This window comes from Heptranchias perlo, chromosome 5 (genome assembly GCF_035084215.1).
Source record: "Heptranchias perlo isolate sHepPer1 chromosome 5, sHepPer1.hap1, whole genome shotgun sequence".
Classification (NCBI taxonomy): Eukaryota; Metazoa; Chordata; class Chondrichthyes; order Hexanchiformes; family Hexanchidae; genus Heptranchias; species Heptranchias perlo.
In genome coordinates this window covers 125,569,793-125,596,785 of record NC_090329.1, presented here as the reverse complement: position 1 = coordinate 125,596,785, position 26,993 = coordinate 125,569,793, and the positions used below count along the sequence as shown (strand labels likewise).

The 26,993-nt window shown below is 42.5% G+C and overlaps 1 protein-coding gene across 2 annotated transcripts in view; it reads right to left on the bottom strand.

Moving 5' to 3' along the window:
- The window catches only part of LOC137322089 (EH domain-containing protein 3), a 92,882-nt gene that overhangs the window by 5,902 nt on the left and 59,987 nt on the right, over positions 1-26,993 (bottom strand). For both annotated transcript variants that reach the window (XM_067985169.1, XM_067985170.1), the window contains exons 4-5: positions 17,518-17,930; positions 5,906-6,070 (exon numbers count right to left, since the gene is read on the bottom strand). In XM_067985169.1, coding sequence (XP_067841270.1) covers positions 5,906-6,070; positions 17,518-17,930 — 578 coding nt within the window. The remainder of the gene's footprint in view (positions 1-5,905; positions 6,071-17,517; positions 17,931-26,993) is intronic.

The window sequence follows — 26,993 nt, the reverse complement described above, 5'->3', positions numbered from 1 at the left end:
ATAACAGAGACCTGGCTCAAAAAAGGGCAGGGTTGAGTACTAAATATTCCTGGATACAAGGTGTTCAGAAAAGATAGGGAAGGATAGAAAAAAGTGGGGGGTGGGGTGCAGTGGCAGTATTGATTAAGGAGAATATTGCACTGCTGGAGAGAAAGGATGTCCTGGAGGAATGGAATTTTGGCCATTATATCTAGAGGACTGGAGTACAAGGGGGCAGAAGTTATGCTGCAGCTATACAAAACCCTGGTTAGACTGCACCTGGAGTACTGTGAGCAGTTCTGGGCACCGCACCTTCGGAAGGACATATTGGCCTTGGAGGGAGTGCAGCGTAGGTTTACTAGAATGATACCCTGACTTCAAGGGTTAAGTTACGAGGAGAGATTACACAAATTGGGGTTGTATTCTCTAGAGTTTAGAAGGTTAAGGGGTGATCTAATCGAAGTTTAAAAGATATTAAGGGGAACAGATAGGGTGGAAAGAAACTATTTCCGCTGGTTGGAGATTTTAGGAGTGGGGGGGCACAGTCTAAAAATTAGAGCCAGACCTTTCAGGAGCGAGATTAGAAAACATTTCTACACACAAAGGGTGGTAGAAGTTTGGAACTCTCTTCCGCAAACGGCAATTGATACTAGCTCAATTGCTAAATTTAAATCCGAGATAGATAGCTTTTTGGCAACCAAAGGTATTAAGGGATATGGGCCAAAGGCAGGTATATGGAGTTAGATCACAGATCAGCCATGATCTGATTAAATGGCAGAGCAGGCACGAAGGGCTGAATGGCCTACTCCTGTTCCTATGGAGGGTCAACGACAGAATCTACTTGGTTAGAGTTAAGAAACAATAGAGGTGCCATTACACTACTGGGTGTATTCTGTAGGCCACTAACTGGGAAGGATGTAGGGGAGCAAATTTGCAGGGAAATTATAGAGAGGTGCAAAAGCCATTGAGTAGCGTTAACAGGGGACTTCAACTATCCTAATATAGTCTGGGATAGTAACAATATAAGGGCCAAAGAAGGGGAGGAATTTTTGAAGTGTGTTCAGGAGAACTTTCTTGACCAGTTCTTTTCCAGCTCAAAGAGGAAGGAGGCATTGCTGAATTTGGTTCTGGGGAATGAGGCAGGGCAAGTGGAGCAAGTGTCAGCAGGGGAACATTTAGGGAACAGCGATCATAGTATCGTCAGGTTTAGACTAGCTACGGAAAAGGACATGGACCACTAAAGTAAAAATACTCAAATGGAGGAGGGCCAATTTCAGTGGGATAAGAACAGATCTGACCCGGGTAAATTGGATCAAAGATTGGCAGGCAAAACAGTGATTGAACAATGGGCGAAGGAGATGATTCGGGTACAGTCCAGGTACATTCCCACAAGGGAGAAAGGTAGGGCAACTAAAGCCAGAGCTCCCTGGATGACGAGATAGAGTAAAATGAAGCAGAAAAAAAGGGGTGTATGACAGATGTCAGGTTGATAACACAAGTGAGAACCAGGCTGAATATAGAAAGTTCAGAGGGGGAAGTAAAATAGAAAGTGAGGGGCAAAGAGAGAGTGTATGAGAATAGACTGGTGGCCAACATAAAAGGGAATCCAAAAGCCTTCTATAAGCATGTAAACAATAAACGGCTAGTAAGAGGAGGGGTGGGGCCGTTTAGGGACCATAATGGAGAACTACGCGTGGAGGCAGAGGGCATGGCCAAGGTACTAAATTGCATCTGTCTTTACCAAGGAAGAAGATGCTGCCAGAGTATCAGTAAAAGGAAGGTGCAGTCGAGACACTGGATGGGCTAAAAATTGATAAAGGAGGTATTAGAAAGGATAGCTGTACTTAAAGTAGGTAAGTCACCCAGCCCGGATGGTTGCTGAGGGAAGCAAGGGTAGAAATTGCCCAGGTTCTGGCCATAATCTGCCAAACATCCTTTGATATGGGGGTGGTGCCAGAGGACTGGAGAATTGCAAATGTTACACCCTTGTTTAAACGAGCGCAAGGATAAACCCAGTAACCACAGGCCAGTCAGTTTAACCTCTGCGGTGGGGAAGCTTTTAGAAACGATAATCCGGGACAGAATTAGCAGTCACTTGGACAAGTGTGGTTTGATTAGGGAAAGCCAGCATGAATTTGTTAAAGGCAAATCGTATTTATCTAACTTGATAAAGTTTTTTGATGAGGTAACAGAGGGTAGATGAGGGCAATGCAGTTGATGCGGTGTATAGGGACTTTCAAAAGGCATTTGAAAAAGTGACGCATAACAGCTTGTTATCAAGATTGAAGCGCATAGAATAAAAGGGGCAGTAACAGCATGGATACAGAATTGTCTAAGTGACAGGAAACAGTAGTGATGAACGGTTGTTTCAGACTGGAGGGAGGTGTACAGTGATGTTCCCCAGGGGTCAGTACTAGGACCACTGCTTTTCTTGATACATATTAATGACTTGGATGTACAGGGCACAATTTCCAAATGTGCGGATGACACAAAACTTGGAAGTATAGTGAACAGTGAGGAGGATAGTGACAGACTGGTGGCATAGGCAGACACGTGGCACGTGAAACTTAACGCAGAAAAATCCAAGGGGATACATTTCAGTAGGAAGAATGAGGAGAGGCAATATAAACTAGAGGGCACAATTCTAAAAGGGGTACAGGAACAGAGATCTGGGGGTACATGTACACAAATCATTGAAGGTGGCAGGGCAGGTTGAGAAAGCGGTTAAAAAAGCATACGGGATCCTGGGCTTTATAAATAAATAGAGGCAGAGTACAAAAGCAAGGAAGTCATGAACCACCTTTATAAAACATTGGTTCGGCCACAGACCAGAGAAGCTGGGGTTGTTCTCCTTGGAACAGAGAAGGTTGCAAGGAGATTTGACAGAGGTATTCAAAATCCTTAAGGGTCTAGACAGAGTAGATAGAGAGAAGCTGTTCCCATTGGCAGAAGGGTCAAGAACCAGAGGATATAGATTTAAGGTGATTGGCAAAAAGAACCACGGGTGACTGGAGGAAAAACTTTTTTTTTCAAAAACACAGCGAGTGGTTAGGATCTGGACTGCACTGCCAGATTCAATCATGGCCTTCAAAAAGGGAACTGGATAAGTATTTGAAAAGGAAAAAAAACTGCAGGGCTATGGAGATAGGGCAGGGGAGTGGGACTAGCTGGATTGCCCTTGCATAGAGCCGGCACGGACTCGATGGGCCAAACAGCCTCCATCCGTGCTGTAACCTTTATGATTCTATGGTTTTTGGAGACTTTACAGGTTTTCTGATTCTATATCGTTTCCATCACAAAGACTGCCTACTCCCACTTCCATGACATCGCCCACCTCCACCCATCTTTTGCTGAAACACTCATTTATGGTGCTATCACCTCTAGATTGGACTATTTTTGGCCTGCCTTCATAAACTCCAAAACTTTTGTCTGCATCCTATCCTGCACCAAGTCCTACTCACCATTCACCCCTATGCTCGCTGACCTACACTGACCTCCTGGTCACCCAAAAGCTCAAGTTTAAAATTCTCATTCTGTTTAAATCCAATGTCTTGCTCCTCCCTAACTCTAATCTCCAGCCCTATAATTCTCCAACTCTACGTCTCTCCAACTCTGCCCTCTTGTGGATTCCCGACTCTCTTCAGCCCCCCATTGGTGGGGGTGCCTTCAGCCTTCTAGGCAGTAAGCTTTGGAATTCCCTCCTTAAACCTCTCATTTCTTTATGACCCTCCTTAAAACCCACCTCTGACCAAGCTTTGAGTCATCCCATCTAATATCGCCTTTAGCTTGGCATTCATTTTTGTCTGATGTATGCCTCTGAAGCATCTTGGGATGTTTCTCTACGTTAAAGGCACTATGTAAAAGCAAGTTGTTGTTGGTTACTTGCACTTATCTATTGGGGTGAACAGTGAAGCGAAATGGGGAAACAGGGGAATGACTGAACCCTGTTACATTTTTGGTTTTTACATTAGACATTTCCATGGATTCAGAATCACTGGCCACTCTACACATTAGTGTGCCTTTACCTGCCCAATATCTAGTGAGACCCAGGGAGTGTACTAAGAACCCTCGTCACTCTGACTCACTAGGATACATCGTGTACTACGATGTGACCTTGTCTCCAGTAGGTGAAAGAGTAAATTTGTCTAGTAATTTGTACTCTATTAGACTAGGGGTCAGGATATAAACTACTATATTAATTTATTGAACACAAAAACTGGTAAGTAAACAGTACTGAACAGAAACAGTGGATTTGCAGTAAATACAGACTATTATTCTCCTCAATGCCAACACAGAAAACCCACTACCCCTGTACTAGCACCAACTTTCAACATGAACTACCATGTGAAACATGGGTCTTCTTCTTCTTATGTGGCTATTTGCTACCAGAGTTTTCTGCTGGCTTCATACGACTACTACACTACCACGATTTATATACCAGCAGCACCATTTATATAGTGCCTTTCACAGACAAACATCCCAAGGTGGTTACTACATCGAAACTGTAGATCCAAATTCCTTTGCAGATATCCTAAGACAAAAAGGAAATTAAAAGCAGGCACTTAACTACATTCATGTGGTAAAACATTCACAGGATTCAAAATGGTGGTTTCCTACACAAATGCTGCCAGAGATGTACTGTAAACAGCCCACAGGATGCTAGTGACTGAATGGACTCAACTCTTTCCAGAGAAACACAATGATCTGCTCTAACCACTTTGATTAATCTATGAACACTGGAAATTAACACTATACATTTATTAAACATTAAAACTAGTAAGTGAACAGTACTGAACAGAAACAACCAACTACCAAGGGCACAGCTGGACAGAATGAAACTAATGGCTCTGCACTCAACAAATCTTAGCATATCAAACTACTCAATTTTAACTGTGTGCCATGGTCAACAAGAAAGAATCCAATAAAAAAAATCCAAAATTGATTAATGAACACGGCAATTAATTCAGCCACTGGAACTTTTCACGATTGTCAGCTTGCATAACCAATCTGGTGACTAAAAAGGTGCATCTCTGCAGAAGTGCTATTTTTCAGTTTGAATAATTTTACCAATTGTACCAAGTGTAAAAAAGGTCAAAAATGTTAGCGGGCCTGACTTCATTTCAGAAGCAGCAAAGTTGTGAGCATACAAGACAACACCATGTCCAAACAATCCACCTCACGCTATGCTATTCATACACAAAACTGAAAATGTCAGTTCTTTTATTGGATTGAACTTTATTCTGGTACTTATTTCCATGAACTACCCAAAGTTCACTATTGCTATTGAGAGTTATGATTCTATGCAGCGCCACAAAATCTCATTACACTGCTCACTGCATAAAACACAGGTTTGGCGATCAGTACTTAAATATGGGACCTCTTCTTCTGCCAGTTGCTTTAAATCTACATTTTCCTTTGCCAGACACAAGAGCCAACTTGCTATAACCTCCCTCGTACATGGTCATCTCAGTTGTGCTATACAAACCTCAGTCTTTTGCTTTACTGCATCACCTTCCAGTTAGAGGAAAACCCCACAACAATGCAGGAGTCAATCTTGCCAATACTAAATCTGCTTTAAACCTTCAAAATGTCTAACATGATACTAATACCAGCAGCAAAAATAGAGCACAGAAGTGATAAACTCTCAAATCACTGGCGTGTAGGCTTGGTGTACTTGGTAAGTTCTTTGACTATTTATTAGCACGTCAGATCAGGATAGCACCCTGGAGAATCATTAATCTGGACACTACAAAAACAAAACAAATACCCATCATCCATTTTAAAATGAATGTATATTACCAGACAGATTCAAAACAGAGCGTCAGTTTGCAACACATATGGATCATGTAATACTGCATCAGCAATACTAATGAGCCAAAGTATGTTTAAAAAAAAAGCAACGTGAAGCCAACTAACTCAGACTGACCTGCATTTTCTTAAGACTAGGAAAATCTCCAGGGGAGATTTGATGTTCCCGTTCAATCCTGGCATATGTGTCTTGTAGGCTGTTGATCAGTTCTTTCTTCTTGTTGTCTTTACCAAAGACAGCTGGCATCTCTTTCCGTAAGGCACTAATGATGTAGGCATGAACCTGGGGAAAAGGAAAAGAATGCTGAAGTAACAGCTGTCCGTTTATATAAGCTCTTGAATCCACACTTTTGGGAATAGACGACTGAATAATTTTCATTGTTTAGTGTGGTTACGGTACTTCACTAGCAACCCAGAGGTTGGGAGTTCAAAATACCACCATTGCTAGTTGTGAAACTGAATTCATTAAAATCTCATCATTTGTAGAGTAGCACCAAATAATCAGGAAAGTTTCCAGACTGCTGTAATAACCACACCCGTTGATTAATATCCTTTATGAAGGGAGCCTGCCACCCCTCCCCAGTCTGGCATACATATTACTCTAGTCCCACACTACATGGTTAACTCAATACCCTCTGAAGTGGCCTAGTAAGGCATTCAGCTGTACCAAAATCAGAAATAGGCATGGGGGGGGGTGGGGGGGGGGGGGGAAGGAAAGAGGAGGTGCAGAATAAAAAAATAAAATCTGAAAGATCTGTTGGCAATGAACCAGCATATCAGGCCCCTCAACATCGCCCCTTCAGGTCAGTAACCTGGAATTTTCTACCCAACACTACTGTGGGAGCATCACTGTAAGGACGGCAATGGTCCAAAACCCATTATCACCACCATCCCAGGGCAATACATATGGCCTTGCAAGCACAGCTCACATCTTGAACAGAAGAAAAACATTGACGACATCCATAAGCCAACTTGATATGGCCATCTAACCCTGCAACTAATTTGAAAATCCTCAGCCTGGCCCTACCCACAAGAGAATTGCTGCACTATTTTCTGTGTCACTAGTGCTTCTGTACCATACTGGATATACTGAATTTTTCCTCAACTGATTATACTGCAGAACACTATCGTTGTCTATTTAAAAGCTGCAGAACGAATCAGCCATATTAAAAGATCAATGTCTCCTACGCAAGCAATTTATATTACTAAGAAACAAGAGCACTAGGGTACCAGAAGGATGAGCTTTGGTGAATCAAATGGTCTCTTCGCCCCGACTGCTAATTTCTTAGCCAATGCACTGTACAAACTTGTTCTCACGGCACCACTTTGGGAGAGGAGTCGTCCCATTAGGCCTAATAAGGAGATTGTGACCGCAAACAGTTGGTGGTGGGATGGGAGTTTACATTAATTAGAGGCCAGACATTTCCCAACAGGGAAGCCAATGAGATTAATGACTGGCTGCTCTTGTGCACCTTCTAGCAGGTGGTTATACAGTGGTACAAAGACTGCAAACAGTTTAGCTGCTTAGACAGTACATAGCAGGAAGGAAAAAAAATTATAACCAAGACTGCTAACATCTCGCCATGCACAACAGAAGAAGTCAAACTGCATCCTTAAATAATTCAAAGTGGCAGCTTTCTTTCATGGAAGCAAATCACTTGAGCATATGGTGGTAACAGACCTCAAACCTGTAAATAAACTTCATACAGTAAGTTACTCAGGTTAGAATGCAGGAAAAATTGTTTTCCAATTGTCCATTTCATAGAATCTTACAGCACAGGTGGCAGCCATTCGGCCAGTCGTGCCTGCGCTGGCTAGCTAGAATGAAATGTCACTACCTTCAATGAATGGGCAGTTTGAAATCAGTCATCCACAATTTTTTGCACTTTGCTACAATGTGCTAGAAAAAAGTCTGCTGCTTTAATATAACAAATAATGTGAAACGTCGTCAGAATTGCATGCTTATCGATGAAGTATTTTAGCATTACAAATCATCCATTACAAAAGCACAACAGTTAGAACTATGATTACTATATTACTTCCCTTACTACAACTAATGAATGATAAATTCAGACTTTCTCTACATTTACAATGTTCCAGCAACTCAATACGTATCCCAAAGGAAACTGCATCCGTTGGACATTTGGGACAGATGACATCAAGGCTGCAGATTAAATGAGCAAACCAGCTGCATTTTGTGCGCGGTTGTTAGAGAATAACAAGCTGGGCATTAGACACTTTCACAACACATCACTTTACAGGCAGGGTGGTTTCACAACTAAATCTTGAATAAAAGCCAACTGTGACCTTCAAATAGTTTGCTGTTGATAAATGTAGATGAAATCACAATACTTTTTAAAAAAATGTAATTTTTAGTAACAAAATTTCATAGATACCCAATCTGCTGAATCATGCAAAATTGTCTGTCCTGCCCATCCCCACTCACTCACAAGCCAACAAGTTTCAAAAGCTAAATCATGCTTGCCACAAGTTTTTGTCTCCTAACTCCCAACTCCTGCTGAAATATGGCTCCATACCCACTGGCAGCCTTCCAGTACCTCCCCTACAACAACCATTCTTTGTGTGTGAGCCTAAAAAGTGAGCCATGAACTGAATCATAGCATAGATCCATGGCTTCTTCACAGCACCTCAGCAGGGGTCAGTTGAGGGACATTTCTTCCCTGACTGTAGGGCTGACACAAATGGTAGCACCTCAACAGAGGTCAGTTAACTCAACACAGGCTGGCTACCAGAACCTGGGATCTTCCTGTGCTATATGGTTCAGCAGCACACTGGGATGTGCCTTTATGCACTGAACTTTCTCTTGCCCCCCTAACCCAATCTTTCACTTGTTCGCCTAATTTTTTCTAGCAAGAATAAATTTAGTATCCTTTAGGGAGCATGACAAACAATTGACTTCAGATACCGCCTCTCTAACATTCAATATACATTAAAAAGTTACCTTCAATATAAAAAGAGCACTTCTGGACAGAAACCAGTATGGTGGATAGTTATTTAAAATGGAACGATCATATTAGCTGCCTAGAAATAACTCATTAAGTAGAAGTCTGAACTTTTGGATCTCAATTGGAGTATCAAGGTACTGCTGAGCTAATTACCAAATCAGTAGAGTATCAAACTGAAGCGAGCCAGCTGAAGCTTCATAATACCCTGGTCAGGGCACAGTTCAATCACTGTTTCGTTCTGGTCAAAGGCACTAAGGAAACATCCAAGGCCCGGGAATGGTACAGAGAAGGGTCATAGCAGTCTCAGAGAACTGAGTTATGAGGAAAGGTTGGGAAAACTCAGACTCTTTAGCCTTGAGAGGAGGTGAATGAAAGAGAACCATATGAAGATATACCAGATACAAAGTAGAACAGTAATGTGTAATCCTCAGCACTATTACAAATTAAATTACGAATGCAGGACAAGGGAGCATAGATACAAACTGATAAAAGACAAGTTTAGGCTGGATGCCAGGAAACACATTCACGCTGTGGTGATTAATACCTTTCAGAGTCTACTGGATAGGGCATCGCAAACACTCAAATATTTCAAGAGGCCGTTGTGTCTACATAAGCGATTGTACTTCGATAATTAATTAGCTGTGAAGCACTTTGGGGCATCCTGGAGATATGAGGTGCAATACAAATACAAGTTCTATTGTTTTCTTTCTTTCTCTCTTACATAGCAGCCTGGGTCTTGAGTGGGCTAACTGGAGCGGCTCGCCCACATTTATTTTCTATGGTGCTGTAGCCGTCTTGTACAGCAGCTGCAATATGAAAGCCCAACACTGGGCACATACACAGGGCTGGCTGTGGACATTTTGGCCAATGCGCATGCACACAATAGTGGTGTCGGCAACTGTTACGAGGACAAAATGTTTGAGTGTGGTGATGTCATGCTCTTAGCCCCAAGAAAATGGGCCATCCCAACCAGTGGAAAAAAAATCCAGTACCTTCTATTAATGTGGCCGGTGGCTACCAGAAACCCACACTATGGGAGCTGTGGACTGAAGAGCAGTATCAAAGTGGCTTTAAAAGGTCTCTGTGGAAGGAAATTGTTAGGCGGGCTGAATGTCCTCTCTGTATTTATCTTTATATTACCACACAGATCCTTAAAAGTCACCATGTACCATTAAGTTAATCTATTCAAGGTCTGTAGTATAGAGGTTTTATGCTGATATTAGCAACTTTAGGCTAATGTAAATCAAATGCTTAATTCTGGCTCAAGCTTTATTTACTTCCTGATTGCCTATAATAGCTAAGGATCGGCACATATTCCACCTCTTTCAAATTGAGGTAATTCTTTAGCATTATATCTAATATCACAAGAATACAACTTGGCTTCAGACCGAGTCAGCAACCAGTTCATAAATCCAATAACTGTAGCCAAGGCCATCAGCACAAACATGCTTTACTGATTTATTTTTAAAAGGGTTCGAAGGACAGGAGCTATGACAAGTATTCCCAAGTAAGTTATCAAACAGAAAAACAAAGTCAAGCGCCGGAAACTCACATGATGTACATGTAATAATTCATTGGTAAAACTGTTGCACTTTTAGCAAAGGCAGAGCACCTTGACCTTACAAACAAGTTGGAAAGAATCATTTTTTAAAGTTGGATATATTCCAGAAAGTGCCTTGGATCTAATCGCTTGTAATATTTTGATTTGGAAGTTTAGGTCTTGAGAGATGCAAGAAACGGACTCTAGGATCAGTAGCGTAACTGTGACTAATCTTGGACTAGCAACCTGGTGTGCAGTGTAAAGAGATTACTGCAGGCGGAGCCCTTGATAGCTCAATAGGGTAATAGTGTGGGAAGTTAGCTGATCTCAGTCAAGACGGCAGTGGGGATATACAGTTGGTTTTAGCATCCCCAAGCTGGGATCTGGAAATCTGTGTCTGGGGTTTCTGCTCCTGATGACTATCCAGTGACTACCGCTGGAAGTTAACACATTGATGCCTGGGAGGACACGGGACCTTGGTGCGATGGCGCCAGAATCAAAACACCCAGTTAACACACGGACAAGAAACCAGAAGACTGCTGTCCCTCCACCCACAACCAGGATCTGAACTATTGTACAAGATGCTATTTTCAGGAGGAGAAAATATGGCAGTCAAAAGAAAATTCAAGATCATAAAAAGGAACAAAGACAGACACGGGGAAAGAATTGGTACAGTTGTTTTTGTTAGTGACAATCTTTTTGAACTCTTATGATGCAAACTGTAAATGTATTCTTTATGACTTTACGACTACTACACAGGGGAGGTCTTTCTTTAGAGTGCACCATACTATAAATCACTGAGGCAAAATAACTGCGAGATAAAGATGCATGTCGTTATTAGTGTGTAGAAAAAAAATCTAGCAATTTGTTGGGAGGAAGAGATATGCTGCGAGTTGCGAAACGCCACAAATTGCTGGACAATTTGCATCCACTCCGCTGTTAGCCTCTTAAAAACTAGATCGTGCTGTCAATCTCCATGAATTTTAAGGAATTACTTCATTTACGCTGTAAATACAAATTAAACTCATTGCAGAAAGTTAGGGCTGGTATTTCACAGTGTAAGGACCCTTTTAATGACAAGATTTATGTTCCTGCAACACCACTCAATGAGGCCCAGAAAGGGAACTATTGAAACTGGACTAGCAAATTGTTCCTGCAGTTTTTCTTGAATTCTAATTTTTTTTTTTCTTACCTTTTCCTACTCCAGCAAATTCTGGCCCAATATTTCTTTGAGCCCAGTGAAGAACTTTTTGGAAGAGACTAATCATTTTTGGATTCAAGACAGGTGTGGTAGTTCCTCCAACCCCATAAATAATGAAAAGGAACTAGCTTTTGCTCATTCTAGAAATGCAATTTTACGATACAGCCACTGTGACAGATAGAGACAGAGGGCTCGATATCAGGAGGGCGGCGGTCTATTGGGCGCGTGGGTAACGTGCCCGATGAAATCAGTCTGCCCCGCGCGCGATGGCAGGCTGATTGGTCTTCCGGGTCCCCCGCTGCTGATCTGCGCGTCGGGCAGACTGCGCATGCGCAGTAAGGTCTGTCAGCTAGAGGAGCTCTATTTAAAGGGGCAGTTCTCCACTGACTGATGCTGCAAGAAATAGGAAAAATTACAGCATGGAGCAGCCCAGGGGGAAGGCTGCTCCCAGGTTTAATGATACCTCACTCCAGGTATCATTGGATGGGGTGAGGAGGAGGGGGAGGACAGAGATCTTCTCCCCGGTGGGCAGGAGAAAGCGGTCTGCCTCTGCCACCAAAGCCTGGCTCGAGGTGGCAGGAGGTCACCTACATACAGTGCAGGAGGCGCTGCAATGACCTCAGTAGGTCAGCCAAAGTGAGTACACTTCTTCATTCCCCTACACTCCGTCTGCCACATCACCACCCCCACTGCCAACACTACACTTTCATCAGCCCTCATACCCAAAGGTCATCCTAATCTTACCTGCACTTACTCACCTCGCCAGTACTCATCCCACCACTACCACTCAAACCAATCCTCATGGCTCTCTCTCATACTCACCCTCATGCATCTCTTTCATGGTCAGCCTCACTCAGCCTGCCACTACCTGTGCTGCAGCCACAGGGCATGCATCACATATGTGCAGTAGGCAGCATAAGGCAAATGTGTCGTGAGCATGAAGGGGATGCACAAGGGTGTTTGAGGGTTTGTCATGGTTTTTACTTATATTTAATTTCTGACCAACTCTCATTATATTGGCACCACTACTGCCACGTCTTTGCGAATCTTGTCTGGTTTGTGCAATAATGCCCTTTCCTGAGGATCACAATGAAGACCCACACCTGAAGCCACCCATTGTGTCACTGCAGAGTGGGTGTAGGTGTATTTGCAGGGCTCTTTTGTGCAGCCGACAGACATCGGCGATGTCCCCGGTGGCACCCTGGAAGGATGCGGAGAAGTTGTTGAGGGCAGTGGTGACTTTGACAGCGACAGGTAAGATGGTGGTGCTCGGGCCAACCGGGAGCAGCTTGGCATGAAGGAGGCTGCAGATGTCCACGACTACATGTCGAGTGACTCAGCCTCCGTGTGCACTGCTGCTCAGAGGTCCAGGAAGCTGAGCCTTGGTCTGTGGACCCTGTGGAGAGGGTAGTGCCTTCTGCGACGCATCTCTCTGCCTATGCCCTCCCTCCTGCTGTGCAGATGGATACGTCACAGCACTGTTGTGGAGCTCCACGTGTCAGAGGTGGATGGTGTGGCCGGTGATTCTGTTCGCCCTGAGGTCATGACTGCAGCTACGGCGGCCCCCATCCGGAAGATGTACATCTGAGGGGGTCTGCAAGGTAGGTACATGTCTCTGGATCCCGGGGTAAGCGTGCAAGTTGGTGAATTTGATTGTTAGGAGGGTGGTGGAGGCCAAACTTTGTCCAAAGTGAGAGTGGCCTCCTGCAATGAGTGAGGGTCTACCCCCACCTCCCCCTCCCCTCTCCTCTGCCCCCGCCCACCCCCTCCCCCCACCTGTCAAATGGACCTTTGCAGCTGCCACAGGCTGATAGCTGCAACACATCCATTTCAACTGGGAGTGTTTCCCCCTGTACGGGAAACAGTCCCAGTTGTTTGTAAAATCCCACCCCATGTAAAATATCTCCTTAATCAGGTCTGTTAATGACCTGAAATACCAGTATAAATACTTTTAAGCAGCAGCCCGCTGGCTTTAATTGCCTGTGGGAGTCCCACATGTGGGGGCTGCGCGCGCAGGTCAGCGCGCCTGTGGGGAACCCGGAAGTGGGCGGGTTGGAGCCGGGCTCCCAACCTGCTCCGGGATTTCCCAATTTTCAGTGCTCCCCCGCCAGGAACGCACCCGATCGCGGGTGCTAATATCAGAGACAGACTCTTTGGTATTGAATATATTAACAGGCTGGGATTACAAACATTTTTTAAAAATTATGAATGTTGTCCCTTGTGATTAAGTTTGAATACTGTGTAACATGGAGATGCTAGTCTCATTCCCTATGAACATAATGGTGAAACAAAATACTAGAGTTAGCTTTCACTCAACACTAAGGTGATTCCAGAACCTCACAACAGGAAAGCTGAGCTTGAAGTGAGTATGGGTCAGAGACTGGGTTATATTACTGTCCCAATTCTGTGAAATACCTTGGGATGTTTTTCTACATTAAAGATGCTATATAAATGCAAGTATTTATTGGTTTGGTACACAGTAACAGGTCTTCTAAACTCAAGAACAAACTTGCAACCTCAGGGATGTCCCAAAGCACTTTACAGCCAAACACTTAAGAATCTCAAGACACTATTACAATACTATAACTATCTAATGAATGGAATTGAATTAGCATATGGATTAAAAAGGGACTTGGGAGTAATAATCTCTATTCAGTGTCAGACAGTATAAAGCAGCAATTAACAACTTTCATTTATATAGTACATTTAACGTAGTAAAACATCCCAAGGTGCTTCACAGGAGCGATCAAACAATGTTAGACACCGAGCCACGTAAGGAGATAATAGGACAGGTGACCAGAGGTAGGTTTTAAGGAGTGTCTTAAAAAGGAGAGAGGGGCAGAGGGGTATCGGGAGAGAATTCCGGAGAGGGCCTAGGCAACTGAAGGCACAGTTGTCAATGGTGGAGCGATTAAAATCAGGGATGCGCAAGAGGCAAGAATTGGAGGAGCGCAGAGATCTGGGAGGGTTGAAGGAGGTTAGAGATAGGAAGGGCAAGACCATGGAGAGATTTGAAAACAAGGATGAAAATAGGAGGGACCAGGAGCCAATGTAGGTCAGTGAGCACAGGGGTGATGGGAGAACAGGACTTGGTGCAAGTTAGGATATAGGCAGCAGAGTTTTGGATGAACTCAACTTTATGGAGGGTGGAAGATGGGTGGCCGGCCAGGAGAGCATTGGAATAGTCGAGTCTAGAAGTAACAAAGGCATGGATGAGGGTTTCAGCAGCAGATAAGCTGAGGCAGGGGCGGAGATGGGCAATGTTACGGAAGTGGAAGTAGGCGGTTTTGGTGATAGCGAATGTGGTCAGAAGCTCTCATCTCAGGGTCAAATAGGACGCCAAAGTTGCGAACGGTCTAGTTCAGCCTCAGATAGTGGCCAGGGAGAGGGATGGAGTCGGTGGTTAGGGAATGGAGTTTGCCGCCAACTTCCTGAAGGGGACCAAAGACAATGGCTTCAGTCTTCCCAATATTTAGTTGGGAGGAAATTTTTGCTCATCAGAGTACTGGATGTCAGGCAAGCAGCATGACAAATGAGACACAGTGGAGGGGTCGAGAGATGGTGGGGAGGTAGAGCTGGGTGTCCTTAGCGAACATGTGGAATCTGATGTGTATTCAGATGATGATACCAAGGGGCAGCATGTAGATGAGAAATAGGAGGGCATCAAGGATAGATCGTTGGGGGAACTCTAGAAGTAACAGTGCGGGATCAGGAAGAGAAGTCATTGCAGGTGATTCTCTGGCTACAACTGGATAGGTAGGAATGGAACCAGGAGAGCGCAGTCCCAACCAGCTGGACGACGGAGAGGCGTCGGAGGAGGATGGTGCGGTCAACGGTGTCAAAGGCTGCAGACAGGTCGTGAAGGATGAGGAGGGATAGTTTACCATGGTCACAGTCACATAGGATTTCATGTGACTTTGATAAGGGTCATTTCAGTACTTTGGCAGGGGCAGAAACCTGATTGGAGAGATTCAAACATGAAGTCGAGGGAAAGATGGGCACAGATTTGGGAGGCGACAACACATTCAAGGACTTGAGAGGAAAGGGAGGTTGGAGATGGGACAGTAGATTGCAAGGACAGATGGTCAAGGGTGTTTTTTTTTTTTGAGGGGGTCGATGATTTTAAGGGGAGGGGGATAGTATCTGAAGAGAAGGATCCATTAACTATACCAGCCAACATGGGGACCAGGAAGGGAAGTTGGGTGGTCAGCAGTTTGGTGGGAATAGGGTCAAGGGAGCAGGAGATGGGTCTTATGGTCAAGATGAGCTCAGAGTGCATGAGGGGAGAAAGATAAGAATTTAGGGCTAGGGCAGGGGGGAACTTGAGTAAGTTTGGCTTGGTGGGCTAGGGGAAGGAAGGGAAGCAGCAGAGGCAGCTGATCAGATGGTCTCAATCTCAAAGAAGTCCATGAGTTCCTCACACTTGTTGGAGGTGAATGTGGAGGAGGCTGGGGAGAGGGGTTTAAGCTGACGATTTGTAGTGAAGAGAAACCAGGAATTTTTTTGCATTCCAGGATGATCCTGGAATTGTGAGCAATTTTGGCAGAGGAGAGCAGGACCCGATAGTGCTTTATGTGGCCCAGCCAGATCTGGTGACGAATAGCTAAATCAGTTGTCCGCCATAAATGTTCACGTCTGTGTCCCTTGGACTTAAAGGAGTGGAGATAAGAGCCATACTAGAGGGAACTACCAGGGTGAATGTGTAATAGTTTTAATATGGACAAGGGCATCAAAAAGGTGGAGACGAGGGTGTGATTGAGCAGATCGGTAGCTACAGAAATGTTGTGATTAATGGAGGGACAAAGACTAGACAGTTGGGCATTTGAAAGTGCCGTTGTAAGTGACTTGGGGTAAGAGCTTCCCCCCCCCCAGGGGCAGACACGGAAGAAAGTGGGGCTGGGAGGGAAGGGGGGCTGCGGGTGGAGAGGCGTACAAGAGATCTGAAATGGTCTTATCCATCACTGACAATGGGAGTAGAGCAGCCATGTAAGATGGCATGGTCAAGGGGGTAGCCGTGAATATGGGTAGGGGAGTTTATATGGTAACATTACAGAATGCTACGTAAATAGCAGAACATTAGAGTACAAGCCCAAAAGAAGTTACGCTAAGGATAGCTAGCTAGATAGATTTGCATAGTGCTTAATCACATCTTAAATGTCCCAAAGCACTTCATGTACAATGAATGACATCAGTAGTGCAGTGTTACCATCTTGTCCTTGTCCTCAAACTCCCTCCCTCAGTATCACTGTCTTGTCACCTCACTCCCTCCATCAATAATCTCCTCTGACTGCTCCCTCTTCCAGCATCTTCTCAATGTGCTGGAGTGGCCAGTCTTTTTGTACATAGAGAACTATAGAAAGGTATGTTATAGGAATGTATGTGGTTATTGAAATATCAGCCTAGACTATGTTCTCAAGCTTCAGACCACCACCTGAACTCAATCTTCTCACTCAAAAGTGCCAGCAATAGAGCCAAGTTGACAGTTAAAATGCATTAGTTAGATCACACTTAAAACACTTCAGTTTTGGTCACAAAGAAAAACATGCATTGGAATAGTATGAAGAAGGGAAAGAGTATAAAGTAGAAAAAGTGATCAGGAAATATTCAAGAGCTTAAGCCTTATATCTAGAAAAAGCTGGTGATTAAGTAGGGGATTTAACGAAGCACGTAATATTAAAATAATTTGGATTTGCTTTCTCCTAGTTATCAGTTCAAAGTAACACGCAGTAAGATCAAGACATTTTAAATGTTTGATTAATTTCGACTGGTGAGGAAAAACTTCCTTATTCAAAAGAGTAATAAATGTCTGGAATGGTCTTCCACATGTGATAGCAGAGCAAAACCAAGGCCAAGGCACAGATGGATGCTATTATGAGAGAGCTAGGGACAAGCTTCGATGGGCTATATGGCCTTCTCTTTTAAAATTCTTGAATGGTGCATGCAAGAGGCATAGAGGAAAATAATGGACCATTTTCAGATTACATACAGAATTGTCAGTCAACATTTTATATATGTGTACAAACCTTTGCTAGACGTGCCCTCTTGATCAGGTCATTGAGTTTTCGCAAAGCAGCATTTCGAGGGAGGCTCTGGATATCTTTAAACAAATCTTGTTCCTCTGCCTCGAACAGCTTGCGATTGTCTGGAATCAGCAGGGGGTGAGACCAGAACGAGCCAATGTACACCCGAATCACTTCAGGCGTGTTGACAATTTTGCCCAAAGACCACATCAGCGCACCATAAACACGCATTAGCTGCTGAGTCTCAATCTGGTCTGCCTTGTTCAACACCACACGGATCTTGTCCTCGTGATTCTTCAGTGCTTTGATAACCTCAGAAAACTCATCAGAAATGTCCAGCTTATGAGCGTCAAAGAGAAGGATGATACGGTCAACTCGCTCCGCAAACCATTCCAATACTGCTGCAAAGTCATAACCTGGAAGTGACAATAAATGGAAAAAGTTTGTCTTAGAAGTACAAAATCTACAATTTTTCTCCTCAAAGAGGGGGGGGTGGGAAGGAAAGGAGAAAGATTATTAACAATACTTTTGAGGTGGGAGGTGGTGACATCTCATGGCATCTTCCCTCTGGGTTACAAAAGGACTGAGTTAAATTTAACCCTGATTTGAATTACTTATGCTCCCGTCACTAAGGGTTAGCAAGTGAAATGAAGTTTAATTACATTTTAAACGAGAAAGTCAAATGTAACTCAATTTTCATTTAGCAAAAGGCACATTTGAGAAGTGTTTTTTGTTTAAAAGTCTAATTTTCAACCCCATTTCACTTTACAAATAAAGGCACATTAAACAGAAACCCTTACCTTAAAAATGGAATTATTTGTTTCTATTTAAAAGTATTAAATGTTTTTGCAGGATTAAATTTTCACAAGGCCAAGCTCAACAATAAATTGTATCACTATCACATCTGGCCATCTTTCACCTTGGCTACTGTAAACCATGAGATTTAATTTTTGCAAGGATGAATGAAATCCCTGAAAATATTGTGCATGCAAAAAAGCAATTTACAGTCTTATGTAACAAGCAGCAAGTCAATTTAAACATGAAGTAATGCAGTTTTGGAACTAAAAACCGATTTGTCCAATTGCACTTCACAACTTGCATTTATATAGCACCTTTAACATAGTAAAACATCCCAACGCGCTGCACAGGAGTGTTGAGACAAAATTTTATGCCGATCCATATAAGGGGATATTAGGATAGATGACCAAAAGCTTGGTCAAAGAGCTGGGTTTTGAGTATCTTAAAAAGGAGAGGGGTGTAGCAGCAGAGGGTTTAGGAAGGGAATTCCAGAGCTTATGGCCTTGACTTGCTGCTTCTTACATTTGAGACTGTAAACTGCTTCTTTGCATGCACAATATTTTCAGGGATTTCATTCATCCTTGCAAAAATTAAATCTCATTGTTTACAGTAGTCAAGGTGAAAGACGGTCAGGTGTGTGATAGTGACACAATTTATTGTGGCCTTATGGCTGAAGGCACAGTCACCAATGGTGGGGTGATGAAAATCGGGGCTGCACGAGGCCTGGGATGAGGCACATGTGAAATACATCTTAAAACTTTTTCCCCTATGCTTTCTTTATCCCAGCCAAAAACTACCAGGCTTGCAACTTTTAAACTTACTCATTCACATATATACAAATAAGTGTTGGTCTTAAAAATACAACTTATTTTTCCAGGAAGTGAAATAGATTTTATTAAACTGCATAAAAAAATGAAAACCACAACGACAGGATACAAATTTAAGGAATCATAATTCCCACCATAAAAAAGTAATCTGAAGTGAAACCAATCATTTAAAGAGGCAACACTGCCACACTCGTGTGCTTTACAAATGATTTGATAAAATAGCCTGTATGTCTCTTAATAACTTATAATTACTTTACCAGTTTCATGCTCACTAGTGGGTTAAGGATCCAGAATAAAGGATAATTTGGCTAGGCCATTTAGGAGCGACATCAGGAGGCACTTCTTCCACAAAGGGTAGTGAAAACCTAGAATTTGCCCCAAAAGGCAGCAGATGGGTCAATTGAAATTTTCAAGACTGAGATCAACAGATTTTGTTGGGCAAAGGCATCAAGGGATATGGATCAAAGGCGGATAAATGGAGTCGAGGTACAGATCAGCCATGATCTGATTGAATGGTGGAACGGGCTCAAGGGGTTGAATGGCCAACTCCTGTCCCACGTTACCACAAATCCGCTCGCTCTCAACCTTTGTCTTCCTGCAGTGTGGCATCATCAGCAAATTTTAATAGTATATTCATGTCCAAAACATTTATTTAGGTTTTAACCATGAGATTTAATTTTTCCACACCAACAAAATGGCCCCAACCAAAGTCACAAATAACATTCTCTGCAGTTGCGACCATGGTTTATCCATCGATGTTCTCCTACATCTCTGTAGCCTTCGACAGTCAATCATGCCACCCTCCTCAAAAGCCCCTCCATTGTCCAAGTCTGTGGCATTGCCGTTACTTAGTTCCACTCTTAACTATCCAGTCAGTATCTCTAGCAATAACTTTTCTTCCCAGGTGTACAGCTCTACTTGCTTGTTGCCAGTGAAATTTGCTTTCTTGTTTCTCTTGCTGCCCCACTCGCAAGACTTTGAGGCTGCCCAGCGTCAGTTCCCAAGCACAAAAGATATTAAATTGGCTGTGCGATATACATGCCAACTTGATTTACAGTTAACACTCGTCATAGGAATATACAGGATTGGAAGAGACCATCTCAGTCGGTCTGGCCAGCCCCAGAGTTCACACATAGTTCACCACCTATATCTTTCAATTGATTTTCTTATCAAATGCCTGTGGAACACCCTCTTAAAATTACTGATTTAATCAGCCTTGATTGCCTCTCTCTGCAGTCCATTCCAAACATTCACTGCCATGTGCGAGAATTAGAAGTTTATGCTGTTAGGGTTAGATGAAGAGGGGTGGGAGGCGGCTCGTATGGAGCATAAACAGAGAAGTTGAGCCGAATGGCCTGTTTCTTTGCTGTACATTCTATGCTGTACATTCTAGTCTGTCCAATCGCCTTCCCCTTGTTACCATCTCAGGGTCATGGCAAACAGTCTCAGCGTTCAGCTGTTGGTACCCTTCATGATCTCTACAAAATCACCTTAATCATCAAACCTTTATACCTGCGAGACACAAATCTCAATTTGCAGGAACACATACTTCACTTTTCATCAATGAGATGACCTCCTGTTCATTTGTGGTAGGCTTTAAAATGTGAACATTTTTAAAGGTTTTACTTTGTACACTGCTGCCAAAATTCATTTACTTTTGTAATAAAATTAATACGAAAGCTTGCATTGCATCCTCTTGGCTTTTCCAACTGAATGGCTCAAGTTGCTGAAATCAGCATATTGTGCAACTCTTCCAAAAGTTTAACAAAGTCTAGAGTTTTGTATAAAAATACATTTATGCATGAGGAAATATTTTGTCTCAGTTGTACTTCACTGGAGGAAAACTATTACATAAACAGGATGACAATTTTAGGAGATGTGACAGCTATTGCACAGGCAATTTTCTTCTAAATAGTAAACATTCAACTTAGCGAGTGATTCCAAAAATACATTTAATGGCTTTTAGTCTTATTACATTTCACTTGTTAGGCATCAGGGGGCATTGCTCTGGAGCACGAACAGACAGCAACAATTGGAGAGGACATGCCTCATCTTTTCAGTGCAGATATGGTCCTGTAGATGTAACCAAGTTAATCTTTGTCGTAATTATCTTGCGTTAAATGCAGAAGTCCGAATGCTCAACAAATTCTCGATTGCTTCCTGGGCATATCACTGGGTGGGAAGAACTGTAATGCATTATTACTCTGAATGGCTGACATGTATTATCAACTGAGATACAGTCATTAATGCAGAGTGCTCAGCAATTGCACCATTTTGAACCATGTATAATAAATGAGCTAGTTCTCCCTTCACCACTTTTTCTGACTATGCAATCAATAATCATTTAAGCAAATTAGAAATGGCAAAGATAGGCACAGGAAAAGCAAAATGATGTTTAATCACAATTTTTTGTAATCATTATTTCTAAAAGGGACACTGATGATGAAATTTGAGTATTTGCTGAGCTGAAGTAATGAGAATTTGGGATAGGTCACTTGGCGAGGAAAACAATTTTTTTTGAATGCATCCAGATTTGCTCCAATGAATAAGCAATTATTCATACAGGGTGTTGTGTTACTGTGATACATGCCAAGTGACACCAATCAATAGTGTGCCAGATGTGTTTTAATCCTAGTTTGTTTTGCACAGTGCCAAGTCCACATAGTCAGCCTTAACCCAAGGAAACACCTAAATTGTTTATACCAAGTTCCAAGTTGTTTCACGATAAAAACAGTGGTATAGTCAAAACTGTTCTATCCACCCTTTCCTGTCAAATACATTTTGTTTTGTATAGAAAATGTATAAAAAATGCAAAGATTAAAATAACACAAATGCAATACCACAGCAGGTTATAGGAAGCAACTGAATCAATCATTTGTTATTCACTGTGTAAGCATCAGGTTTCCCAATGTATTAAACAAAGGTTAAAAGCTGATTATGCACAAAAAAACTGCAATTAAGTAAAAATATCTGGGGGAAAAGAAGTTTCTTTTTCTAAACCTGTTCTTGGGGTGTGGGTGACACTAGCAAGGCCACATGTATCACCCATTCTTGGTCACCTTAAGGGCATTTAATAATCAACCTTAGTGTGGGACTGGAGTCACAGTCAAAGCATGTACAGGTAGCAGATTCCCTTCTGGTTAACTAGCACTCAGATCTTTAAAACTCAATTTCACAACATTCCATGGTGGGATTTGCACTCATGACCTCAGAGTTCCTAGCCCAGTGTCAGATATACCAATGTGAAATTTCATTTATTTAATGGCTCAAAACAAATATCACCCAGCCAACTTCCATTTTTGCTTTTGGGATATATAAAAGATCACAAGATAAAGATGAGGACAGTTATTTGGGCAACCCAGAAACAAGCTACAATTTCTTGTCCCCCTCAAACAAAATGATATCAGTACTCTAATTAGACAGACCATTGCAACATCAGTGTATCATCACAGGTTAGTGTCATGATAACACAGATGTTCTTGCACAGTAGTTAATGTAATCTGGTATTGGAGGATTGCAGGCCTCTAAGGTTTAATGAATCAGTCACAATCAGTTTGTAAGGTGTTCTGGAATAAGGTCCAAATTACATAAGAACCTCTAGATATTAAGGGACTTTTTTCTGAAATATGACTACAGGTTGTTTGGTAGCATTCTACAGTGCAGGCATGATGAGGCACTTGCCACAGGAGTGTCTCTAAATTAAGAAAGGACCATTGTAAAATTTCATTATTTTTAAACCCGATTTGATATTTTTATTCTTCCATTTTTAATTAGTTATTGCTTCTTCCTCCATTAGGAGGGCAGGTGACCAGCTTCTAGATGTTTGCCAATGTCACTCTCAAGATCTGCTTAAAACAGATAAGTCTGGATCTTTGTTCAGTTAGTAACACTCACCTCGAGCCAGTGGATTGAAAAGGATTGTTAGTGGTGAATATGTCCACCTTCAACTTGTGTATTGTTTTCTGCTGTAAAAATTGGACCAGAGGTGTGTTGAGGTATGGGAGAACAGACATCCAGATGAAAATACAGGAAAGTTCACTGGAATTTGAGCCCTGAAACCTTCCTCTATAACCTATTAATACAGCAAGAGATTTGTAAACACGGTGAAGCAGGCAATTGCAAGCCAGAGCTTAGCCGTGTATCAGTGAAGTTAACGGTGATGCAAGCATTCATTAAGTCAGAGCAAAATTTGTTTTTGATTTAAAAGCTGCGCTGCTTTTATTTGAAGTACCTCCATATGGGCATCTACGGAGCCAGCTGTACCCTTCCTCTTGCTCTGCTCGAAGATAAAAGATGATATGAGGAAAAGGGGAAAAAAAGACAAAGAAACATTCAACCCCTTCCAGTTCAGGCCGTCTGTGAAAAGTTAAAAGTAATTTGAGTCGGACATTGAAAGGACTGTGCCATCACTTTCTAGCTCTAAAAGACAAACATTGAGATAGCAAAATGTCGCTGCCAATAACAGCTGCTCACCTAGCAACCCATTGGTACACTGTACTTTAGAGATGCAGGAAGGTACAGAATTGCTGTTATTTTTTTTGAAAATTCCAATCAAAACACCCAATGGAAAGGAACTCATTGACCCAACATTCTTTGCATTCATCTATGGCAGACCAGGCACTATTGTTTGACCATTCGTTAACCTCACAATTGCTGTGCCAATCTCGAACTTTTAAATCCAGAATCTTTCTGGTTTACAAAAAAAAATCTGAAGCTTATAGCATTTTTATAACGGTACATGGGAAAACCACCACCTGCACGTTCCCCTCCAAGTCACACACCATCCCGACTTGGAAATATAATCGCCGGTCCTTCATCGCCACTGGGTCGAAATCCTGGAACTCTCTTCCTAACAGCACTGTGGGAGAACCTTCACCACACAGACTGCAGCGGTTCAAGAAGGCAGCTCACCACCACCTTCTCAAGGGCAATTAGGGATGGGCAATGCCAGCCTCGCCAGCAACGCCCACATCCCATGAACGAATAAAAAAAATGTTTATAATTTACAAGATTTTTGATCACATTTTGGGGAACAGCATTTGTGTGTTACACTCCCTATTAACATTCCCCATTTGAGGTGTTGGTCATTGAAGCAATAACTGCCCTGTTAAAGGTCAAGAAAATCATAAATGAACAAGTACCCTCCTAGACTATAAAATTGGAGAAGTGTTCAGGATTATGATACGCAATTGTTAAGCGGCTCTGAATTATCTAATAATTCTTGTTTATTTTGTATTTCCTCTCCCACCCCTACCGTCTAATTCATGACCCAGCTGATTAAATTCTTTCAATTTCAGTCACTCTGCTGAGTTTATATTAAACAAATCTTCATCTGATTTTGAATGGATTCCATTAACTTTTCATGAGCTTTAAGGTGTGAACAGCCCTACTTAAATTTAAGTTACATATACCACCAGAGCTTCTAATCAATGTTGAGTGTCAGACAGGTCAATTTTCATCTTCACCGGTTTAGTACTTGTGTCTAGGGATTTCACATTTCTAATGGCTAGTCTCAACTTCTGTTATTCACCAATTAGGCAAAACCTTTCACCCCAATTTCAATTTTTTTTCCAATCACTTCTGCTCCCTACCTAACTTGCAGGCCCACCTGGTACCTCGACCTGTCCCAGTTAGGCTCGGCTCCCTCCTCGTTACAGCCTTTTACCACCAAGCCATGTTCTACACCCTCCAGTTCCAGCCAGAGGTCCCTCATAATGCAACTGGCTTAAATAAAAAAAAGACAAGGTGCAAATATTAGCCACTCTGCCGAGAGTACTGCCGACCCCTCCTCTGCCACCTTCTTGGTGACCTTTGTGTGGAACATTCTGTAGAGTTCAATTGAGCCTCAAAGCCCCTCTCCCTCAAGGCACAAAGAGGAAGTCTTGGCTGTCAGCAAAAAGTGGCCAATTGTCACCATGCATCATGACTGGACACATTCTACCCCCTCCCCAATAATCTTTTAATCTCCTGAGGGGCAAAGAAGAAAAAGAAACCCAGGGCTAAAAAGGGGAAAAGAATTTGGAACATTCCTCTCCGACCCCCTCAAGCAATTGAAATAGTCCAGGAGATCACAGTGACCATGCGTACATTAACTGTTAATCAACCTACCTTTTATAATGTGATCTCTGCCCCAGCCAAGAACCCGTCTAGCTCCCTTATGAAGGCATGAAGGGAGTCAGCACACAATGCACAAACTAGCAATGTATTCCAAAGGTTCACTACTCTCTGGAAAAAAAAACACTGCCTAACATCTAGCTTGTTCCTACTCGTGTAGTTTAAATGCATGACCCCCTGGTCCTATGATCAGCTGGTCTTGTCAATATACACTGATTAAAATTAGAGACTAAATTTAAGTGTGGATGAGCAAAGTGGAAGATGTATTGACAGCAGCATTAAGTGGTTACTGTACCAGCTGATGATATCTTTCATGATCAGGTGGGAGGAGAGACATACTCTGGATTAAAATTCAAGAGTCAGTGAATGGGGGGAAAAAAAGTGACCAGGGAAATCTTCAGGAGCACTGCCACTGAGAAGGACCACCTTCTCAGAGTTTCTACACCACAGACAGTACCAGAATCCTAGCTTACCGAAGGGACCACTTAGAGGGGGCTGGGCTCTACTGGCATTGCCTATTCTATTTGCTCAGTCCATGCCATTTTCCCATTTGGAGTCTCACTGCTCTGTCTTAATACATTTAACGTTTGCATGGTTATCTGTTACATGACCAGGGACCAATCCCTACACTGCTGTCAACTTGCTTCCTCCCAAAACAGGCCTGAATCTTGGTACTGTCAATACCATTGCCACCAGAATGTTATTTACTTAAAGATAATTCTCCAATAATACCATCATTGGGGTCGTACTCCATATAGAGTGTCAAGTCACCACTGCTGATGCCTCCCTGCTCATTCCCTCCCAACTGTAGCCATCACCCCTCCATCCTAATTTACAGAAAAGTGGGGAAGGCAGCTCATGACCTGGCAAAAGGGAAACACCACAATCCCCTCCCAGGAAAATATATTGTGAGACCAAAAGGTCCAAGACCAAAATTGAGCTCTGGAAATGTGTGTACAGGAATAAGACGACATAGAAAATGAAACAGAAAAAGTATGCAAGGCACAAAGAAAGCAAGAACACTAGAACAAGAGTGTAGTGAGACACAAACATGAGAGAGAACAAAGAGGAAGAAAAGGTAACATGTAAAAACACAATGTAGAATATCTATAAAACTAAACAGATTTGCAGTGAAAAGTCAAAGCGCCAAATTCCCCAATGACATTAGCTCACCCATCCAGAAAGAATCATAGAATTTTACAGCATGGGAGGAGGCCATTCAGCCCATTACACCTGTACTGGCTCAAAGAATTATCTTCTAAATGTTACTTTTTCAAATATTTATCCCCTTTCCTTTTAAAAGCAATCATGAGACAGCCAACAGTGAAGCAAGCAAGGAGATAGACAATAGTGAAGAGTTTTCTCTAACAATGATTAATATCACAGGATATTAACCAATGCACATATTCCACAGCTGCTAATTTAGGAAAAACACAAATGCCAAGTATTTGAATACATGGTGTCACTTTCAAAATGTGCAGAATCCGCGACAATATTTCCGTATCAGGTTTCCACCTTGAAGTTCCTGCAGGAAAAACTGCTGCCAAATGACATCTCACATTGAAGTGTCAAAATCAAATGCACTCAACGCCAAGCAGAATCCCTGAAGTATGAGAACAATTCAAAATAGTTCACTACTTTCCTCATCTCCACTATATGTTTATTTTAATCTTTTTTGAGCCTGCCTGTAAATAAGTTCTGAGAGTGTGACCCAGGAGTTAGCAGGACTGTGTCACTGAA